Below are 20,754 nucleotides of genomic sequence, written 5' to 3' on the forward strand. Positions count from 1 at the left end.
ATAAAACGCGTTTACATGCTATTCACACCAATCACATGTTCACTCATATTGGCCTCCGCATTTTAGTTCATTTAACGACAATAATTTAATTTAAATAATAAATTAGATTCCATATGTTGAAAATTTATTAAATCTCTTTTAATAAATTTGTTAGTTGACTAATTGTACAAATTAAAACTAAAGTGATTCTAGTTAAATTTACTTCAATTACATAATCCAAATTTAATATTTTTTTTTAATAGAAACCAATAGGCTTTTACTTAAAAAATAGTTCATTCTCATAAATGTTTGTCGTTTGCAACACTATGTGGAAACCTTCATTAGAAAAATTGCACTCTTATAAAAGTACGCTAATGGAGGTTAATGACAATTAACCGTTTTATTTGTAGTGTTTTTTGTGAAAATAATTACAAAAAAGAAAAGGATAAAGATTAGATTTGTGTCTTAATTGTCCAATTCTATAATTCCTATTTGAAAATTAAACTTTGCCACCAAATTCATCTCTAAATTGATTTTTATATTTGTTTGTTGGCTCATCTCTAAATTCATCTCTAAATAGTTATGTAAAAACAAGAAGGAAAAACTCTATTATAAGAAAAAGCAAACTATAAAAAACTCTATATTATAAAAAAAAGCAACAGCGACTCAGCGAGAAATGAAAAAGAATACATTTCCACGCGCTTTACAGCTTAACACAGATTCTCTCTCTCTCTCAAACTCCTTCCATTCCATTCCATGTTTATAGTGAGAGGGACGCTCAGAATCATAAGTCAGAACTCAGAAGATCTCTCTCTCTGTTCCACCGTCTTGTGGTGTCCTGCTGTTCCATCGGAGGTAAATTTGGAGCCTTTAGATTTCATCTCCTCTTTGTTCCTGATTTCTCTGTTTTGCTTGTTTGAATCTTTGATTACTAAGAAAATTGGCATACCAATTTCAATTTCAATAGTTTCCAGTGCAGTTTCTAGCATTTTCTAAGCATACAGACAGACCCAGTATGATAATTAATAAACTTTTTCTTTTTCTCTATTGTTTTGGATCATTCGGTGTATTTATAGCTTGGGTTTGTATGAAAGATGTCATGAGATCAGAACAAGTTGGCGTGATTAATAAATAATATTACAATTTACATTGGTTCCAACTTATGTGCTTGCTTTTTGATTAAATTGTTAGTTATGATTCTGTATGATGGTTTGTTAACCATAAAGATCCAATCTTGCGATGTGTTTATGGGTTTTGCATCTTGAGTTTAGTGTGTGTGTTTCATGTGACTTATGACATGTTATGCTGCTCTTTAGGATTGTATCCAGATTTGAACAACCATGTCTCAGCTGAAGGAAACGAATATAAGCTTACTTTTGATTCAAAGAGTGTTATGCATCCTAAATTTGATTGAATGCTTGAAACTGTTGATACTTGTTAAGTCTCAGTTTGAAAGGGATTCTGTTGTGTTTCTAAATATACACATCTCATGGTTTTAATTTGAACTATTCTATTTCACTCTGATTCTACTTTGTATACTTCTGTTGATCATGGTGTATACAAGACTAATATTGCAAGCTTTGTCTTGTGACCACGTAGTGTCTCATATTCATATCTTTTCTTTTCTCCCTTTTTGCCTGGATGGCCAAATCAAACCTCTATTTGCATGGTATTCTTCATCTATCATCTTGAATTCTTTCTTTTTCTTTTTATTTCAAAGAGATAGAACCCGAATTCACTTTTAGGAGACACCCCACTGAGGTGATTAGCCCTGTGCATAGAAAACCAAAACTGTATTTGATGGTGCTGAAAAGGAGAGCCACGTAGGAGGGTCATATTTTTTTAATTTCAATGTCCTTTCCTAACCAGTGCACAATTTTGGATGAGGATTTTTATTACTGCTAAGAAATGGGTTTAGGTTATGATTGATTATTTCTATCTTTTTGAATTATAAGGGCACAAGGAAAACATTAGGCACTTAGGCAGGAACACATAGCACAAGAAGAAATAGGTTATGCCGAGTTTCTTACATGGTTTTTTGATCTAGCATATTTATTTCCTTTAAGTGCTTTCTGTAATCCTGATCTTTCTCAAAGTAGATCTATATGATTACTATTTCATCCGGTTATTGATTTTATGAATCTTGTCTGCTCTAGGTAAATATGGCTTTGCAAATTTCAAGATTGCATCTCTTTTCTCATTTGGGTTCATAGTAAATGTAGCTTCACTGTAATTCTTTTATGGGGTTTCAAGTCCAAGTTGTAATCTAGATGACCGAGATTTTCAAAGCTAAATGGAATGAGAGATTATAAAGTATCATGGTCCTGCTCCATGTTCTTTTGTATTAGGTGTCCTGGTGGAAACCAAACCTACTGTAATTTGCCTGTTACCAGTCTAACAATATATTGATGTATGTCCTATCCTGAAGGTGTTTGGAAAAAATGGCCTTGGTTACAACTGCTGAAGTTTGCGACGCACACTCACAACTAATAGGAAGTGGTGATCTGCGGGTGCTTGAGCCAATATTTCAGATATATGGCCGTCGACAGGTCTTCTCTGGACCAATAGTTACAATAAAGGTATTTGAAGACAACGTTCTGGTTCGTGCCTTTCTTGAGGAGAAAGGCAATGGCAGAGTTCTTGTTGTGGATGGGGGTGGTAGCAAGCGGTGTGCAATATTGGGGGGGAACCCTGTAGTTCAAGCTCAGAACAATGGGTGGGCAGGTATAGTGGTGAATGGCTGTGTAAGAGATGTTGATGAGATTAATGGTTGTGACATTGGTGTGAGAGCTCTGGCTTCCCATCCAATGAAAGCCAACAAGAAGGGGGTTGGAGAAAAACAGGTCCCCATAACCATTGCTGGGACAAGGATCTGTGATGGGGAATGGCTTTATGCAGACACTGATGGAATTCTGATTTCTCGTACTGAGTTATCTGTCTAAACCTTAAGAAACACTCGTTGGTTACACATCAAACCCTTCACCTGCTGATCATGTGACTACTAGTTGTTGTAAGAGGGCTGTTGTGTACAACAGTTGCAGGAAGATTTTCTCTTTTGAAAGACCAAGTCTCTGCAGCATAAAAATTGTCAGTTCTGGATGTACGTCTTTCTTTAGTTGCTCTGCTATTGTACTGTATTTTTTCCTGGTCATGAATCTGCTATTGTACCTTGGTTGTCTTGCCTGGCTCATTTTCCAAATTTCTACTGTATTAAGCAACATTCCATGATAGTTAAACTATCAATTATGCTTTGCTTTCTCTTTCTCATCTACCATTCCCAATCAGCTTAAATCCCTTCTCCGATTTCATTGACACCCATCACATAATGCTTATTTCATTGAATCTCAACTCTCATTGAATTATATATCCCAAAAATCTTTCATACTATTTATCACTGCTCAAAATATCTAAGAGAAAAACAGATCACAAAGTGCAATGTCTACTAGCTTATGGGTTGAAGTGGCTGGTTATGCTAAACTACTGATCTTTGTTAACAACAGAAACTTACTACACCATGGATTAGTGATAATTAGCCCAAAATTCAGAAGGTTTATTTATAATATCGTAACCAAATCAAATCTTTTTCTACTGTCGAACACAACATAATCTACATACCCCAAAGCTCTCATTACCATGATTAACCAGTTCAAAGGTTTAAACGTACGCATTAATTACACACTCTCATACCAACAACTCAAGTAGTCAACTTACTAATTAAGTACACACTGATTCGGAGTCCCCAACATCTTCAGCAGCTGCAATACTTGTATCATCTCTACTTATGCTAATTGCTGAGGCTGCAGATGAACCAACAGTTTCTGCAGTACCCGGCAAATTCAAATCCCCTGCTTGCAAATAGATTGCTTTTCTTTTGCTTCTGCTGCGCTGCCATTTTCTGAAGAACTCTGAAACTTCATCACTTTCATCATCTTTAACTGCCCCTGTAGACGCCATTCTGGCTTCTCTAGTGCGACGGCGTGGAACTACACTAACTCCACTCGATTCGCTTTGATCACCAGTACTATATAGATGGTCGTCAGTACTGACATTTGAATTGGCTGTAGTACTTGCTGTGATAATTGTGATTGGTAATAAGAAGAGTGGTCTACAACAACTTATCAGAAGTATAAGGAACAAAATGTAACAATACAAAGACGCCCACACATAAAATGTCCATTTCCAACTGTGCACCAATTGCTTTGTCCAAGGCAGCTGCGAATTCATTATGATTTCAGCTTCATACACCTGTGGAACATATGAGGTTCCTGCTCTTGGACTCAAACTTACTCTTATGGCATTCGTTCTTGGACTCCCTAATTCCTTGTGCTTCAGTATTCCAATGCTCATCTTCTGGGTTTCTGCAGAGATTCCAAGCACTAGCGGTACCCCCATAAGAAATGTTCGTGTGAGTCGAATTGGGAGGCTTCTAAATCGCAACATGCATGGCTGGCTTGATTTTGCAATCACATCACCATTTACTGATAATACTTCTGCACTCATCTAATCATCATAAAACGAAAAAAATTGTAAAACCATTTTTTTCTAAAAAATAAAGAGAAACCCATTTGATTTTGATTAATATTATAGTACGTATACATATATACCTGAAACACCCCAATGTCCCTATTGAAATCAGATTCAGGCATCAATAGGACCAAAGAGACATAAAAAGTGTGTCCAACAGGAACCCCAAGATGCTTTCTAGATCTCTTGTTCCCTATGATCCCTTCATGTACATGTACTCCCTCACCAGCACCAACACCACCACCGAAGGCAAATAGAGCCTTTGGATGAGGCTGAGTGTAATCAAAGTGCAGCGCCTCTCTCACAAACACAGGCTCCTCCACCCAATGGTTCACCAACCCAACACCCACCATGGCAGCCAGAATCAAAACCATTATCAAAACCATGCACACATATGCAGCCCCCAGTAACCCAATTCCAAGCTGCTTCAGCAGGAGGATGCTGCCATGTGTAATGTTGTAGGGAACCTTGTGCACCGCCGATTCGACGGTGTCTTTGGCCTCCTCGGCTCGGTGGTAAGACTCGGAGGCCACAGACAAGAGGGAGAATATGGGGGCAGAGAGAGTGACCATGCAGTTGTAAATCAAATCTGCTTGTAAAGATACTAGCTTTGGGAGCCACTCTGATGGTTTTGGTATCGTCAGATACTCATCATCATAGTGGGATTGGGCTTCTTCTTCATCATCCTGATCCATTGCTACTGCTTCTGGTGGTGGTGGGTCGGTGATGGTTGATGTGGGCTGAGGTTTCATGTCTCAGAGAGAGAGAGAGAGAGAGAGAGAGAGAGAGAGGGACAGAGTCACAGAATCACAGAGTGTGTTCTAGCTAGAGCTCCACCTGTGTATGTGCATGCAAGGAATAGATGAGACGTGGCAGCCCTGGTGTGTGAGGAGTTGACATGTGCTGTCAAACAGAAAGCTGACCAAAATAAGAAATCCCCAATTCCATTCCAGTTCAAATGGTGACAGGTGATAGCTTATATGCTACGGTTCTATCCATCTAATATACCAAAAAGAAGAAGTTAATTAGGTCGCATGAACAAGATCTTAATCTCAAATTGTTGGCTAAAAACAAATGCCTAATGCAACTCTGTTTTTTTTTTTTTTTTTTTCTTAATTAAAGGGATGACATTTTTTAGATGATTATGGTTAATATAATGTAAAAGTGTACGTGTCCCTCCAACATACACCCTCTAGCATTAGTCAAAGCAAAATCTAATAAGAGTCGTAAACTGGTGAAAAGTAGCATTGGTCTCTTCGACTCTTCCCATGCAGAGGCAAAATACCCTGTTGTTACTGCGTACTCTAAACCACCACGCACATCTCCTCTACTGCACACAACCCCAATCCCAATTCTTTCACAAACCCATTGGACCAAGCACTTGCATATCACTGATAAAGCAATGCAACACCCTTTACTCCCTCAAAGCTGTCCATGCCTCTATCCTCAGAGCCCACCTTCACCTCAACCTCTTCTTCTGCACCAACCTCATTGCCCACTATGCCTCTTTGGGCTCAGCCTCTCATGCCTATACCCTCTTCTCTGCCTTCTCTTCCTCTTTGGACGTTTTCCTTTGGAATGTAATGATTAAAGGATTCGTGGACAATGGCCTATATCAAAAAGCCATTGCTTTGTATGGTCAAATGTGGGAAATGGGTATTCAACCTGATAATTTTACATTCCCTTTTGTTATTAAGGCTTGTGGGTATGTTTGTGATGATAGGTTGGGTGTAAAGGTTCATGGGCATGTGATTGAATGTGGTTATGCTTCTGATTTGTTTGTAAGTAATTCACTTATTGGACTGTATGGTAAATTTGGCCAGGTTCAGACTGCAAGAAAGGTGTTTGATAAAATTCTGGACAGAAATGTGGTTTCTCGGAGTTCGTTGATTGGTGCGTACGCGCAAAATGGGTGTTTTGAGGAGGGGCTGTTCTTGTTTGCAATGATGTTGAATGAGAGAATTAGGCCTAACAGGGCTGCCATTTTGAATGTGATGGCTTGTGTTTTTAGAGAGAATGAAGCTGATGAAGTTTTTGGAGTTGTGATAGATAACGGACTTGATATGGACCGATCCGTTCAAAATGCTGCAATGCAAATGTATGCAAGGTGCAGAAGAATTGATGTTGCTCGAGGTTTTTTTGATAGAATCAGTGATAAGGACTTGGTGTCCTGGGCATCCATGATTGAAGCATATGTGCAAGTTGATTTGCCTCTTCAAGCCTTGGAGCTCTTTAAACTGATGATACTGCAAAGGATTCTCCCTGATTTGGTGGCACTTTTGAGCGTGATTCGTGCTTGTTCAAATTTAGCATCGTTTCAGCAAGCACGTTTAATTCACGGACTCATTATTCGTAGCTTTTCCAATAAGCATATTGCGCTTGAAACCTCTATAGTTGATCTATATGTAAAATGCGGAGGTTTGGTATATGCAAGAAATTTTTTTGACAAGATGCAAGAGAGAAATATAATCTCTTGGAGCACCATGATTTCAGGATATGGGATGCACGGTCATGGAAGAGAAGCAGTTAACCTCTTTCATCAGATGAAGGCTCTAATAAAACCTGACCACATTACATTTCTCTCGGTGTTGTCAGCTTGCAGTCATGGTGGGTTGATTTCTGAAGGATGGGAGTGCTTTAATTCCATGAGCAAGGATTTTCACGTCACACCAAGACCCGAACATTATGCATGTATGGTTGATCTTTTGGGTCGATCTGGTCGACTGAATGAAGCCTATGATTTTATTGAGAGAATGCCAGTAAGGCCAGATGCTGGTGTTTGGGGATCACTTCTTGGGGCATGTAGAATTCATTCTAATATAGAACTGGCTAAAATTGCTGCAAAACATTTGTTTGAATTGGATCCGGAGAACCCAGGTCGATATGTTCTCATGTCCAATATTTATACATCTTCTGGCAAACGGAAAGATGCTGATAAGATTAGAGAGTTAATGAAACAAAGAAGGGTAAGGAAAATTGCTGGTCACACCAGTATAGAGATTAAAAACAAGGTCTATACATTTGTGGCTGGAGATACTTCACATACTCAATCTGATTTAATTTATTCAGAGTTGGAGAAAGTGATAAACAGGATTCGACAAGAAGGGTACAAGCCGGATTTGAACTTTGTATTGCATGATGTGGAGGAAGAGATGAAGGAGAAAATGTTGTCTGTGCATAGCGAGAAGCTTGCAATAGTTTTTGGACTCTTAAATTCAGGACCAGAGAGTGTTATTAGAATTAAAAAGAATCTTAGAGTTTGTGGAGATTGTCATACAGCTACCAAGTTTATCTCTAAGGTTACGGGAAGGGAAATTGTAATGAGAGATGCTCATAGATTCCACCATTTTAAGGGTGGTGCATGCTCCTGTGGGGATTATTGGTGAACACTGAGTTTTGTGCACATATGGTCAATATTAGACTTCCCATATGGTAAAAGATGTCCTGGATAATATAAAATGATCCTCTTGTTTCTGAGCTTCATGTCTTGCAAAGGTCTGGAAGCATGCGAGCTCTTCCAAAAGCTCTGTGTATGTGCTGATCTCAATGGTTGCAGTTGCATGCTTGGGAATTTGGCTGGTCGCAGTTGGTGTTGCCATTGCAGCCTCCTTGGGACCTGGTATGCTCATTGCTTTTAATTCTCCCTCTAGCTTTCTCAATCCCTCTGTCTAAAGTGGTCTGTAAATCACAACAGGGGTCATATGAGCTTGAACCTGTACTGTTCTGATGTCATATGGAAAGGAAGGGCATCTCAGTGTATTAAGCATCTATCATTTATCTTTTATGCGTCTCTGTATATTGTTTACACATTATGTTTTATGCAGATCTCATCGAGTAACAAACCAATTTTGACGAATTTTTCTGCGGTCTTTTCTTTTTAATGTATGGATTTCATTTTTCATTGTGCACTATAGTTATTTAAAGCAACTGTTAATTACTACCCATGTTTCATATTTTGATGGTAAATCTTCAGATTTACTGATTTTATAGCAATCATATGTGTGCTGTTATGAAGATGCAAACAGAGGAAACTGATTTGGCAATAAGAATTAAGAAATGTGATCTCAACATAGGAAAGATTAGTACAATGGGGGTGTGGTGGTAAACTATTCTGTGTTTTTTGTCAGAGGATAATAGAATGCTCAGAAAAATGTAGTCTATGCATCAGACTTTGGCAAAAAAACACTGGGTGGCACTCAGTTTGATAATAGATGTTGGGATGATGATATTGGTTAGCTAGCTAAAAAAAATTGTTACAGGGTTATTTTTAAAATTATAGATGGTGTTGACTACTGTTGAAGGAAAAAATGATTAATTTTGAAATTTTCATAGTGGGTAGGATTAGAACTTTAGAAGGTAGGTAGAGTGAGTAATTTTTTGGATAAACTTTTGTTTGTGTTTTTATTTTTTCTTTTGCATTGGAGTTGATGAGTTATAGTAAGATTCATGAATATGGCTATAAATAGTCAGGAAGTAAAGTGTTTTGGAGAGCCGTTGGTAATGAATTCCTTATTATGAGGGCCTCATTAAGGTAATACCTAGTTAGAATCGTGAATTCATTGACTAGCACGTTTGAATTCAAACAAACAAAACATGAAAATATGGTTGGCAGTTAAGAACTTAAATATTTTTTTCATCAAAATTAAAACAATTAAGTAATTAACCAATATATTTCCATAATTGCAGCACAGCACAGCACAACAGTCACTAGGCACTGTGTCACTGTGTAGTAGGTAGGAGGTATGATGAAATTATTTGATGGCAATGAGTCATGAGGGTGAAAAATAGTATACTAATTAATTACTAAATATGGTTGAAAACTTGGACTGAATTTCAAGACTATTGAGGAGATTCATGAAGAGATTAATCCGTTTATGGTGTACAAAAGAAAAAGAACTCAAAGCCAAGCCAAGGTTACTACAACTACAAGATTTAACAGCAGCCAGATTATTTGTCACGTGCCATATATTTCGGAGGTCTTTGTTCTGAGTAGTAGACACGTGCCCCTTGTAATTCTAACTGCATCTTGTTTGGATTATACAAGCCTAAGCCTAACCTCCCCCTCAAGATTTGCGGCTAGCCATTAGCAACTCTCAACACAATCGATCTACTACACATGTTTAAGTAAATCAATTCTCAACTTATCAATATTAATCAAATACATTAAAAAAAATGAATTACTTATATTTGGTAAGAGAGTTAAGAAACTTGCCAATTAAAAAAAAATACTTGCCAATTTTTGCTAAATGTTTAAGAAATTAAGATGTACATACCTTAAAAGGAAGTAAGTCTCACCAAATTGTTAATGGTTTTGGGCAACTGCAACCGACAAAATTGATTTGTTGAGTGATGTGGATGTAAAACATTGCACACCTTAACTGTGGCCCCCCTTTCTCTCTCACTCAAAATCCATTTCTTTCGTCTTGGAACCTCTGAAAAGTGAGAACACCTTATTCTTTTCTTGTATGATTCTAATGAATCCATCATAGACAGACATTGAAACTTGAAAGGCTCAAGACACTTATTGAAATCTTCACTTAATGAAAAGGTTTTCAGCTCCACAATCACTCTTAAGGTCTTGAGGAGCTGAAACCAAACCAAACCAGAGCTGGGGTTTTTCATTGTTGAAATACTCACACTTGAGGACAGTCACATCCTTGTCACTCACTCTACCAATACACAAAAGAATAAGAGTAAACAACGGATTTGTAAGACCAATGGACCAAGACGACTCCGTCGTAGACAACAAACCCAAATGCGGTGGCGGTGGTGGTGGTGGTAACAGCATTAGCATAGCAGAGAGGAGGGCAGCCAAGTGTGGATTCAATGCGGAGAGGATCAATACGGCGCGTTTTAGGACCACAAGCCCTTTCCCATCGCCGGCCGCGGCCGCCAGGTCCCCCTGCCTTACTATTCCGCCTGGTATCAGCCCCACCGCTTTGCTCGACTCCCCCATGATGCTCCCCAATTCTCAGGTTTTGTAATTTTCATGGTTTTGTTGTCAATTCTGGAGTTTTTTGGAGCTGAATGTGTGAGATTCTATCTGGGTTTTGTTGGGAGCTGTTTGGTGATTGGCTGATCAATGAAACTGATTTTTTTTTTTTTTGGTTTTATTGTGAATTTTAGGGCTTATGAAGCTCAAAATGTGAAGTCTTGTATCTGGGTCTTGTTGAAATTGTTAATGCAATTGATAGTAGGACGGAAGTAAAAAACAATGAAAGAATGAAGTTAATTTTAGTATTTTGGTGCTACTTCTTAATTATTATTATTTTTTTTTACTCACTCTCTTCATGTTTGGTACGGTAATTCTCTGAGAGTGCATTCTCAATATGATATGTTGGTATTTTTTCTAAGAAAAATGAAACAGTTGAACTGTCATTCTGCCCCAAAATTCACTTCCAGATCCACTTTTGGTTTATATTATTTCCCAAAAACTTGACAGCTCTCAGTTGTATGCGTACAGCTCCAAAATTCTGTTCCGTGTAAGCCAGAAGGCAAATGAAATTGTGGATGTTGATAGTTACAGAGTATCCGAAAGCATAATTGTATTTCTTTTGTGTGAATGAGAAAGTCTTAAATGTTGTCTAGCAATTCCTGCAAAAAAATAAATATGTGATCTTCAACTCTTGTATTCTTCCAGGTGCTGCCTTCTCCCACCACTGGCACTTTTCCATTACTTCCTCCCATTGATGATAGTTCAGTGCTGAAATCTGCGACTCATGAAGATGGTCGTAGGGGGAGTGATTTTGGTTCATCCTTCACATTCAAGCGTCATGGGGATCCTAAATATCTGCCAGGCTATTCTAGTTTTGAAATTCAGGTAATAGTTACATGGATTGTTTCTTTCTTCCGAAAATAATAGGAAAATACAAATAGATGCCTCAACTTAACATGTTTTGGAATTAAGTGTGATTATACTCTTAAACGAGAGAGAGGTTTTTTAAAATTTTTTTGGTCTAATTACTTTTACGAAATTGGGCAAAATAAGAAATTGGCTGTTTAATTCAAACCAGGAGTGAAACATTCTCTTTGAAGAAGCTGACCTTTGATGGGGCTCAAGGTCCAATCAGATGGCGTGCCCCTTAAATTTGGTAGAAAAGAGGAAGAACTAAATGTCCATGTTATATGATATATAATAGAATTATTACTGTAAAATGTGACAGGTTGTCCATTTAATTACATTACAATGATTAAAATGTTCCTTGTCTGTTTGGTGCATAGTTCCTTTATATTGATGGTCATCATGTAAAAACATTTGTGCAAATTAACCTATTCTCTTTATAGAAATCCTCCGTGTTGTAGGATTTGGCATATTATTGCTGGGTTAACTTCTTACTTTCTGTGAAAATGTACTCTATTAAGTATTAATTACCTAATCTGTATTATGTCATACACATGCCTTCACACAAAAGTGGTCATTATTCCATACCTTTTAACTGTTGGAGACAACTTTATACAGTTCTTCTATGCACATGCCTTCACATATCTGAAGCAACTCATGAATATGCAATGTCACTTTTTAAAACCAAAATGTTAATGGTTCCTTTATAGATTTGGATAAGTTTCTGGAGCTGTTAAGTTCTGAACTTACCAATAATTTATTTAAGGGTTTTGGTTGTATATGAATTATTGGTTTTTCCCATTGCAGGGGTCTGATGTTGACTATCAAGCTCTTTCTTTTGAGCAACAACCAATGGAATTTGAGTTCCCAACGGAGTTTCCGGAAGAAGCTAATGCAAAGAACTATGATGTGGATCCATCCATGGCTGATCTTAAAAAATTGAACAGTGTGATCATGTATACCAACTGCGCTGACTTGCAAATGTCTCATTCCAGTGTAGCTAGTGATCAAAACTCTCTTCCCAAAGAATTGATTCACAGGGAGGACATTGGGACCCATCACTTTTTGGAAGGAGACCGTAAGGGGTCATACCCATCTGTGGGAATGGTAAGGACTTCAGAAGATGGATACAATTGGAGGAAGTATGGGCAGAAACAGGTAAAAGGTAGTGAATACCCGAGGAGCTACTATAAATGCACACATCCAAATTGTCAGGTAAAGAAAAAGGTGGAACGATCCTTTGATGGTCAAATAACGGAAATCATATACAAGGGAGCTCCTCATAATCATGCACAGCCTCAGCCTAATCGCCGAGCTGGAGCATCACGTGGATCAGCATTTTCATATGATGAGATGTCAGAGATGGGTGAAGGCAGTAGAACCTCTGTCCAAGTTGAAGGTGGGTCAGTTTGGACACATTTTCAGTCCAGCAAGGATATTAAAATTGGTTATGATGGGAGGGCTGATGGTCTGGAAAGGACACCCTCAACATCTGTTGTCACTGAGCTTTCTGATCCATTATCAACTACCCAAGGGAAATCTGTGGGTATCTTTGAATCAGCAGAAACTCCAGAGCTTTCATCCACACTTGCTAGTCATGATGATGATGATCGGGCCACCCAAGGAAGCATATCCCTTGGAGATGATGTAGATGATGAAGAATCTGAGTCAAAAAGAAGGTATGCCCTCTATCTTAAAGGTGTCTATTTCCAGGCCACCATGACTAAGCAGGATATATTTATCTCACGCATTGATTTTCCCTTCCAGGAAGAAAGAGAGCTGCTTGATTGAAACAAATTTAGCATCCAGGGCTGTCCGGGAACCAAGAGTAGTTGTCCAAATTGAGAGTGAAGTCGATATACTTGATGATGGCTATCGTTGGCGGAAGTATGGGCAAAAAGTTGTCAAAGGAAATCCAAACCCTAGGTATGCTCTCTCTCTCTCTCTCTCTCTCATGTGTGGTGTATTTCATCAAGTTATGAAATGGAAGAGTTAAAGAAGAAAATCCAAACTCTAGATAATCTATGGAAGAGTTATTCATCGTGTCTGGATTTCTGCCAAACTCTAGGTATTCATCATGTGTAGATTTCTGCCAAGTTATGAACATGGGAGAGTTAAAGAAAATAAATAAATAGTGGATAACATTTTCTTGGTATCGTTTAGGCCCTGTTTGGTATTGAATTCAAAAAAAAAAAATTCAAAAACTACGATTTATTTTGAAAATTAGAATTTTGAAAACTAATTTTTATAATCTAAAAATCTGTTTGGTATGAAAAATCAAGTAAATTCCTCAATTTAATGATTTACAGTATCAACTCAACTAATCACGTATTTAAACAAAAACCACTCAACTAATCACAAATTTAAACATATGTAAAATTCTCATCACACATTCAAAGTAAAACTATGTGTTTCCATCAAATTTTCACTCAATCATGGAGACCCAGTCGATTGGATATGAGAATCAACTTGGAATTGGAGGAGGCAGAGTTCATCGAGCTTGGCACGATGAGTAGACTGGACTAGGATGATGATCTGGACGAAGATCGAACCCATCAGATATGAGAGTGGCGAGTTGCGATGACTTTCTCGGCAACCAAACAGAAAACTGCATTAGCTTGCTTCTATATTTGATACTCTTTTCAGATCTAAATTTGCCTCTATCTCTATCTCTATGGTCTTTATGAGAGATTAAGCAGAAATGTGGTGAAAGAGAGATTAAACAGAGTTGTGGTGAGGAAGAAGTTCGCGAAAGAAAAAAAATTTCCAGAAAACGATGTTTCATCGTTTTCATAAAAGGGCATGTTTTTGAAATTTTTTCAGATATTTATTTTTCAAAATGATATGCCAAACGCATTTTCAATATTTTAAAACAATTATGTATTTTTAAATAAGAAAAACTGTTTTGAGATAGGGTACCAAACGGACCCTTGGTTCTTCACATAAGTTAATAGCTCATTATCCTTATATTCACAATGTTGGTTGCATAAAATCATGTAAGTGTATATGTTGGGGTATGTTCTGTCCTGATGGTGGTAAGATACAGGGCTTGTGCTTCCAATTATAAATATGTATGCAATTAATCTTTCTACTTATTCTCTATCCTATAGGAGCTATTATAAATGTACGAGTGCGGGATGTTCAGTAAGGAAGCATGTGGAAAGGGCCTCCCACAATCTGAAATTCGTAATTACAACATATGAGGGAAAACACAACCATGAAGTGCCTGCAGCCAGAAACAGTAATCACATAAATTCAAGTGGCGGTAATGGACATCCAGGTACTGGCAATGCTCAGCCAGCTCTGGCATTACCTAGAAATACCAATATTCCAAAGCCTGAGACACAAGTACAAGATCTTGCACCTCATTTTGATAGAAAACCAGAATTTCATAATGAATACCTGAGTCCTAGTTTTCTTGGGAATTTCAATAATGACTTGAAATTTGGAGCTTCCTCCATTTACCAAATGAAATTTCGTCCTTTACAAAATACCATGCCGTATGGTTCTTTTGGACTAAGTGCTAATCACAATGTGGCCCATCAGGCTGGTTCTGTTGTCCCGGACTTCCCAATTTCACTGCCTTTGAATCTTCCCCCATCCGGGAATCTGCCTCTTGCTGGTTTTGATTTTAGTAATGGAAAATCAGTTTGTCCAGTGCAGCCTTATTTTTCAGGACAGCAGCTGCAGGAGAATGATATAAGGTTCCTAAAGCCTAAACAAGAGCAAAAGGATGATAACCTTTATGATGCCTGCCTGCCCATCATTGATCAGGCAAATGCATCATTATCGACCTCATCGTCATTATTATATCATAGAATCATGGGAGGTTATCCATCCTAAAAATTTTGTTTTTGTTTTTCTTTGCTTCTAAAGCAGTCATCAACTGAGGCAGACTCTGCTTGCCTTATACTGGTGATCAAGGTTTTATTTTCTTGGAATTTTCTGTTGTGATAGTTTTTTTCTTCTTGTTTCCTATCAAGAATCTTATAAAACTCCTACACAGATTTCATACAAAGGTTTACAGTTTCTTCATAAACTATATCAATAGGAATTAATACATACATAGTATTTCCCTTTTGTCTCTGTCTCTGTTTCTGGTGTGTATTTTGAGTTATTCTTGATTGCACTTTGCAAGTTGTCCGGAACCCGTGAGGATGATGATGCATATCAGTTTTATTTTAAAGTTGGAAGTCCTTGGAGCTGACCAAAATGTATCATTATGACGGACTCTGAATGCATGATAAATTTTATGACAAAAACGAAACTGGTTGTAGTCTTCTAGATACCATAAACCCTCACAGCACCTGTGCATTCATACAACATTACTCCCATGACCTTCTAACAAGGGAAGGGGATTCTAACAAACAGACACTCCAACCAAAAGCAAACAGAAGCAATTAGAAGTAATGCTAGAAATCAATTCAATTCATTCTCAAATCTCAAAATGATTAATGCATATGAAGCTATGAAAGGGCTTCTTCAATGAATGAAGCATTATAGAATCAATTTAGCACAGCAGCACCACAACTATCTCAATCAAATAACAAAACCCTTTGAAGAAAAAGATGGATTGAAAGCGAGCACATCCCATAAACCGCTCTTGATTGTTAATCATCATATTCATAGGCAAAAAAAAAAAGTAATACACATTCCATAAATTCCAAACCCCCAAACCCATTGGCACTTGCACTGCCACAACAAGTGCTAGTCCGACCCCTACCAATCTACCACTACCCCAAGAACCAAACAAAAACCGACACGACACAGACACCACGCCCGCCCATATATCCAAATATCCTTCCCATTCCATTCTTCTTCTTCACTTCTTGAGGCTACCGCGCACGCCAGGACGTGGCTTCACAGAGGGTTCGGCCACTTGGCTAGTGCTCGCGTGACGGTCCACAAGCTTGTCCTCCTCAAAAGGCATCTTCGGGTGCTTTGCATCGTGATGAATCTGCATGGACTTGATGTCCGGCGCCGTGATCTTGCAGTGCGGGCACTCCAGCTTCGCGTGCCCACCCTTCACTTGGCCGGTCCGGTCGGCTATGCCCGCCTTGCCGCCGCCGCGATTCGTCGTCGCCGCGTCGATCTTGGCGGCGATCTCCTTGGCCGTGTGCTTCTTGGGCTTGGCTTTGCCTGTCATGATCGGACGACTGAGGAGACAACCTTCCTTGATTTGGCTATTGGACGGCTGAGATGAGATGGGCAGGCACAGGAAAAAGAAAACCCTAAAACTAAGACGGAGGGGGGAGGAGGTTGATGGAGAGAGATATTGAGTGCACGGTGTGTCTATAACTCTATATATAGGGCTATCTATCTTTGATGCTCACTTGATAGGATCTATGTGAGGTTGGTGACGTGGTGCAATTTAATTGGACACTCCAGTTAAGGTGTGCTTTGGTTCTTTGACTTTTCCTGACCTGAACCAATTGGGTTTCGAGTTATATATATATTTTTAAGCTAGAAAAATGCCTAATCCGTTAAAAAGTAAAAGTAATAGAATGTTGGTGATTTTAAGCTAGGGAGGGACGGAGGGTTGATTTCTACCCACGAAAATTGAGCTTTGTATCCATCTCAATTTTTCTTTTCAATAAAGTGATACTTTTCTCCACATTTCTACTCACTGTTAAATCGGTGCAGCTCCCCCAACCTTGGTCAGTCCGCGATTTGCCTTTTCCAGTTGAGAAACAAGTTGAAATAAGTCCAAGCTTCACGATGCTAGTACTTGTCCTCTTTGTTTTGGTAAAACAAAAGAGTGTTGTTTTAAACAAGAGTCGATCGATTTTGACAATTCAGCAGCCTAGCACCAATTTAATTCAAAAGAATATCTGCTGTAGCCAAACACAAGTTTGTGTTGAATTATGAGACGGCCAAATTAAATTACACGACCTCTCATGTGATCGGTCTATTGATCAGAAGGTAGAAAAAAAAAAATATAAAAAACACTGGTCTTTATAAGTGGAGAGAGAAAGCTAATACTGTCATTGTACAGGCCATTACGAAACTACAGAGAAAAATTGGTCTGTAGTCTGTACCAATTGGCATCATATTATGAATGAAGGAAAAAACTGTGAAATGGGTGTTTTTACCAGGAGCTGTGTGCAAGGCAAGGATAACTATGGGCAGACATTATACTCAACAAATAGAGATCTAAGTGACTAGTAGCAAGCAAAACCTGAAAAAAAAAAAAAAAAAAAAAAAGGGGGATTCCGAGTTCTATGTTAAACTTTCATGGTTTGGGGCTTCTGTAAATTGTCTTCTCTGTACAACAACCGCCTCTTGTTGGAACCATAACCTTGATACTGGTAGATAATGCTGTAAAGGCACTGCCTCAGGCGCAATGTATCAAATCCCTCTATAAATCTCAAATCAGTTGTCCTAGACTTCAGGCCAGCAAATCGCTGGTACTCCTCAAACACAGAAGACAAACACCAATTCTGAAATTTTCGCAAGCAACCAACAAGACAACCTGTCCGATGCTGTAAGAATAAAATTGCAAACAGTGAAGGTACATATCAGCTTGAAATTCAAGGAGGTCCTAAGATGAACTACTACAAACATGATGTGTTGTTATACGAGGTTGTAGAAAATACGAGCAGGTTAGTGTTTTCAGCCCATTCACAAATGATTTCTAGCTAATATCTAGAAGCATGGAGAAAATATTTGCTAAGAAAAGAAAAATCCCTTTTAAGTACCTAACTCTCACTGATAACAAGTGTGTCATATAGTTAAAAGTATGAAATTCAGTTTCAATTTGTCGGCATGTTAAACAGCAGAGCCCGCATCAAAGCTTATTAACAAGGGTCTGTTTCAGGAAATGAAAGCAACTAAATCTTTACAAGTTGAAGATAACTTTCTTAGGCCATACTACTGTAATATTAACAAGGGTCAATGGTCCAAATGATGAACTGTTTACATTGGTTGAATAAAGAAAATCCTAATCACTCTAGAAAATAAAATCATCAAATCATATGGACCGGTAAGGTACAGTAATTTCTGTTCCTCAGAAAACTACAATGAAACAGATGCTAGAATGAGTTCTGAAGAAGTTCTCTTTAAAAAAGTCAAACATATGGGAATGTTAAAATGCTATTACAATTAAATTAGTTGGCTGATAATGTTACCAACAGACTGGATACCATTCACAGAAGTAAAGAATTTAAAGATTTACCTTTCCACGCTTGCAATGGATCAAAACTGGATGATTTCTCACATCTAGAAACACAAAAGAGTTAATGTTAGAAACAATAAGCAAGAGAAATACTTGAAAACAAATACAAACTAAAGTTAAAAATGAAATGAACTGTCATATCAGTCCATTACCAATTAAGATTTTCAGAGCCTCCAAGATAGTATCCTTAGGAATAGATATAGAAGGCTCCTGCATATACAAATGTTCATAAAATTATCAACACTATATACAAAAGAGTCCATATTCCATCAATGCCATCGCTCCCATTTCAATGAATGCATAAAACTGTATACGGATACTTACACGCATGCACGCACTTAGGCATTTATTAATAGCAAATAGCACATATGAATCCCACAAAAAGAAGTGAACAGAAAATTTTTAGCAAAGAAAAGCAAAAAGAGAAAGATCGTACCTTGGTCCCTTCAATCCCAAATTGAAAGAGCTGAATGTTTTGAGAGCGAAGAAACTCCAAATTCTCCTCTGGGTAGGGCTCAGGACACAGATATCTGTTCCAAATCCCACAATCAATCACAATAAACGTCCACATTCCCATTAAAGCACATAAAAGAAAATCAAACACCAAGTCACGATTCTCTGTTCGGTTACCAGGAAAATTCAAAACATTTTGAAAAAAGAAAATAATAATAAAAAAAATCATTTTTCTTTCTTTTTGACAAGTCTTCAGATGAAGCCAATTCTAACTTTCCCTCTAAAGACAACTCTTAATCACTTTCTTGCTTTTCTTTCCCTCAACTTTCTCGGCAACCAAACGGTCTCCAAAAGAGACACATTAAACAAATTCGTGAAAGAATTAGATACGTTAATCAAATCCTTTGATCCACAAAAGCTTACTTAACACTAAAACTTAACCATACTAATTAAAAAGGACTCCTTCTCTTATCTTTCCTTTCTTTCTCAGTTTTCTCAGCAACCAAGAACCTCAAAATGCCACCTTCACCCAACCACACTATTACATATATATACATATATATATAAATATATGTATGTATATATATATAGAAATAATAGATAAGGACTTACATGATGGATCGGAGACTGAGAGATTGAAGGAAAGGGAAATTGGATGGTTGCGGGAAACCAGATCTGAAAATGCCGTCCTCCACCATCGAGAAATTGGTCGGCGGCTCTAAAACGTCGTCGTCGTAGTCGATCATCTTGTGCTTCTTCTGTTCCTCCATATCCGTCCCTCTCTTGGTTCCTCTCTTCTCGTATTTATATATTGATATAAACCCACGCACAGAATCCAAATGCTACGAGGAAGATGAGCTCATGGTTTTAAGGAAAGAGAGAAGAAAGCGAGAGCGAGAGCGAGACAGAGACGAACCCAAACGACGGCGTTGAAGGGGTTAGTAATGTCAAAATCGGTGTTTGTTATAAAAAAGGAGAAGGAAAAAGTGAAAGTGATTGAATGGGTTCTTGAGCTGGATTTCGATTACAACTTTCTTGAAAGAGTCCGAGGTTCCTGTGGACTTGTCTTCTCATTTTCGCACATTTTTTATCTAATTAATCTTTATTATTTATATAAACAAATTTTCAAGACCCTACCCTTTTTAAAAATTTTCTCTTTCTAATTTTTTATTTTTCAATTTTGGTTTTTCCGTTTTTAGTGAACTCATAATTTGGGAGATTTTTTGTTACTCTTTTTTTGGCTAAAATGTAAAATTTCTAATCAAAAAATTCAACAGAAATTTCTAGAGCAAGTGAAACAGATAAAACTTAAATAGGTAGTGTGGGTTATGAGCCTTGGTGTAATTCAAAATCCACCATTCATTGAGTTTAGGATTCTCAGGGTTTAGAGGAAATTTGTTTTTGGCAACCAAATAAACTATACTGACAACCAATTAAAATCATTTTATTTTTTTTGTGGTAACTCCTCAAACTAAAAACTAAAATTATTACAAAAAATAGAACTAATAACTTAAATTAACTTAGGAACCTCTAACCCTTAGAAAATTAAATTTAGGGTCTTTTAGGGTTGTAGAGAACTAACAGAAACAGTTTGAGCATTACATATTTTTGTCCACATATGAACTAAATTTGGACTATCATGACAAAATTGATGGTAAAGGAATATAATCTACAAGGAATCCCAATTCCCAAGTGTGTTAGGATAAGGTTGAACTCAGTCTATTTGATCCTTCTTCTCCAAGTTTTCACATGTGTATGCATTATTTTGTCTGAGTCAAAAAGG

The 20,754-nt window shown here is 37.7% G+C and overlaps 5 protein-coding genes and 1 pseudogene across 6 annotated transcripts; 3 read left to right on the forward strand and 3 right to left on the reverse strand.

Moving 5' to 3' along the window:
• Positions 1-655: 655 nt before the first annotated feature.
• On the forward strand, positions 656-3,246 carry LOC147280625 (putative 4-hydroxy-4-methyl-2-oxoglutarate aldolase 2). Its single transcript, XM_086247309.1, has 2 exons — positions 656-834; positions 2,408-3,246. Exon 2 carries the CDS (start codon positions 2,421-2,423, stop codon positions 2,919-2,921), a length of 501 nt encoding a protein of 166 aa, XP_086103435.1. The 5' UTR covers positions 656-834; positions 2,408-2,420; the 3' UTR covers positions 2,922-3,246.
• Positions 3,247-3,359: 113 nt separating this feature from the next.
• On the reverse strand, positions 3,360-5,112 carry LOC147280626 (Putative adipose-regulatory protein (Seipin)). The gene is made up of 2 exons (XM_086247310.1): positions 4,584-5,112; positions 3,360-4,479 (listed from the first exon to the last, which is right to left on the reverse strand). The coding sequence occupies exons 1-2, from the start codon at positions 5,073-5,075 to the stop codon at positions 3,694-3,696; spliced, it is 1,278 nt and encodes a 425-aa protein (XP_086103436.1). The 5' UTR covers positions 5,076-5,112; the 3' UTR covers positions 3,360-3,693.
• A 309-nt stretch (positions 5,113-5,421) lies between these two features.
• Positions 5,422-8,230, forward strand: LOC147280627 (pentatricopeptide repeat-containing protein At3g26782, mitochondrial pseudogene; annotated as a pseudogene). Its single transcript, XR_015123002.1, has 2 exons — positions 5,422-8,122; positions 8,198-8,230. The product of XR_015123002.1 is annotated as a pentatricopeptide repeat-containing protein At3g26782, mitochondrial pseudogene (transcript).
• Positions 8,231-9,964: 1,734 nt separating this feature from the next.
• LOC147280628 (WRKY transcription factor SUSIBA2-like) lies at positions 9,965-15,424 on the forward strand. Its single transcript, XM_086246750.1, has 5 exons — positions 9,965-10,478; positions 11,144-11,323; positions 12,152-13,023; positions 13,112-13,270; positions 14,455-15,424. Exons 1-5 carry the CDS (start codon positions 10,221-10,223, stop codon positions 15,185-15,187), a joined length of 2,202 nt encoding a protein of 733 aa, XP_086102876.1. The 5' UTR covers positions 9,965-10,220; the 3' UTR covers positions 15,188-15,424.
• Positions 15,425-15,879: 455 nt separating this feature from the next.
• On the reverse strand, positions 15,880-16,624 carry LOC147280629 (zinc finger (C2H2 type) family protein). The gene has a single exon (XM_086248635.1). It carries the CDS (start codon positions 16,488-16,490, stop codon positions 16,167-16,169), a length of 324 nt encoding a protein of 107 aa, XP_086104761.1. The 5' UTR covers positions 16,491-16,624; the 3' UTR covers positions 15,880-16,166.
• A 657-nt stretch (positions 16,625-17,281) lies between these two features.
• PFA-DSP5 (Phosphotyrosine protein phosphatases superfamily protein) lies at positions 17,282-19,949 on the reverse strand. Its single transcript, XM_086248633.1, has 5 exons — positions 19,584-19,949; positions 18,955-19,048; positions 18,671-18,728; positions 18,519-18,562; positions 17,282-17,826 (listed from the first exon to the last, which is right to left on the reverse strand). The coding sequence occupies exons 1-5, from the start codon at positions 19,739-19,741 to the stop codon at positions 17,569-17,571; spliced, it is 612 nt and encodes a 203-aa protein (XP_086104759.1). The 5' UTR covers positions 19,742-19,949; the 3' UTR covers positions 17,282-17,568.
• Positions 19,950-20,754: the final 805 nt, after the last annotated feature.

This window comes from Dryas octopetala, chromosome 6, assembly GCF_963921425.1.
Source record: "Dryas octopetala chromosome 6, drDryOcto1.1, whole genome shotgun sequence".
NCBI classification, from domain to species: Eukaryota; Viridiplantae; Streptophyta; class Magnoliopsida; order Rosales; family Rosaceae; genus Dryas; species Dryas octopetala.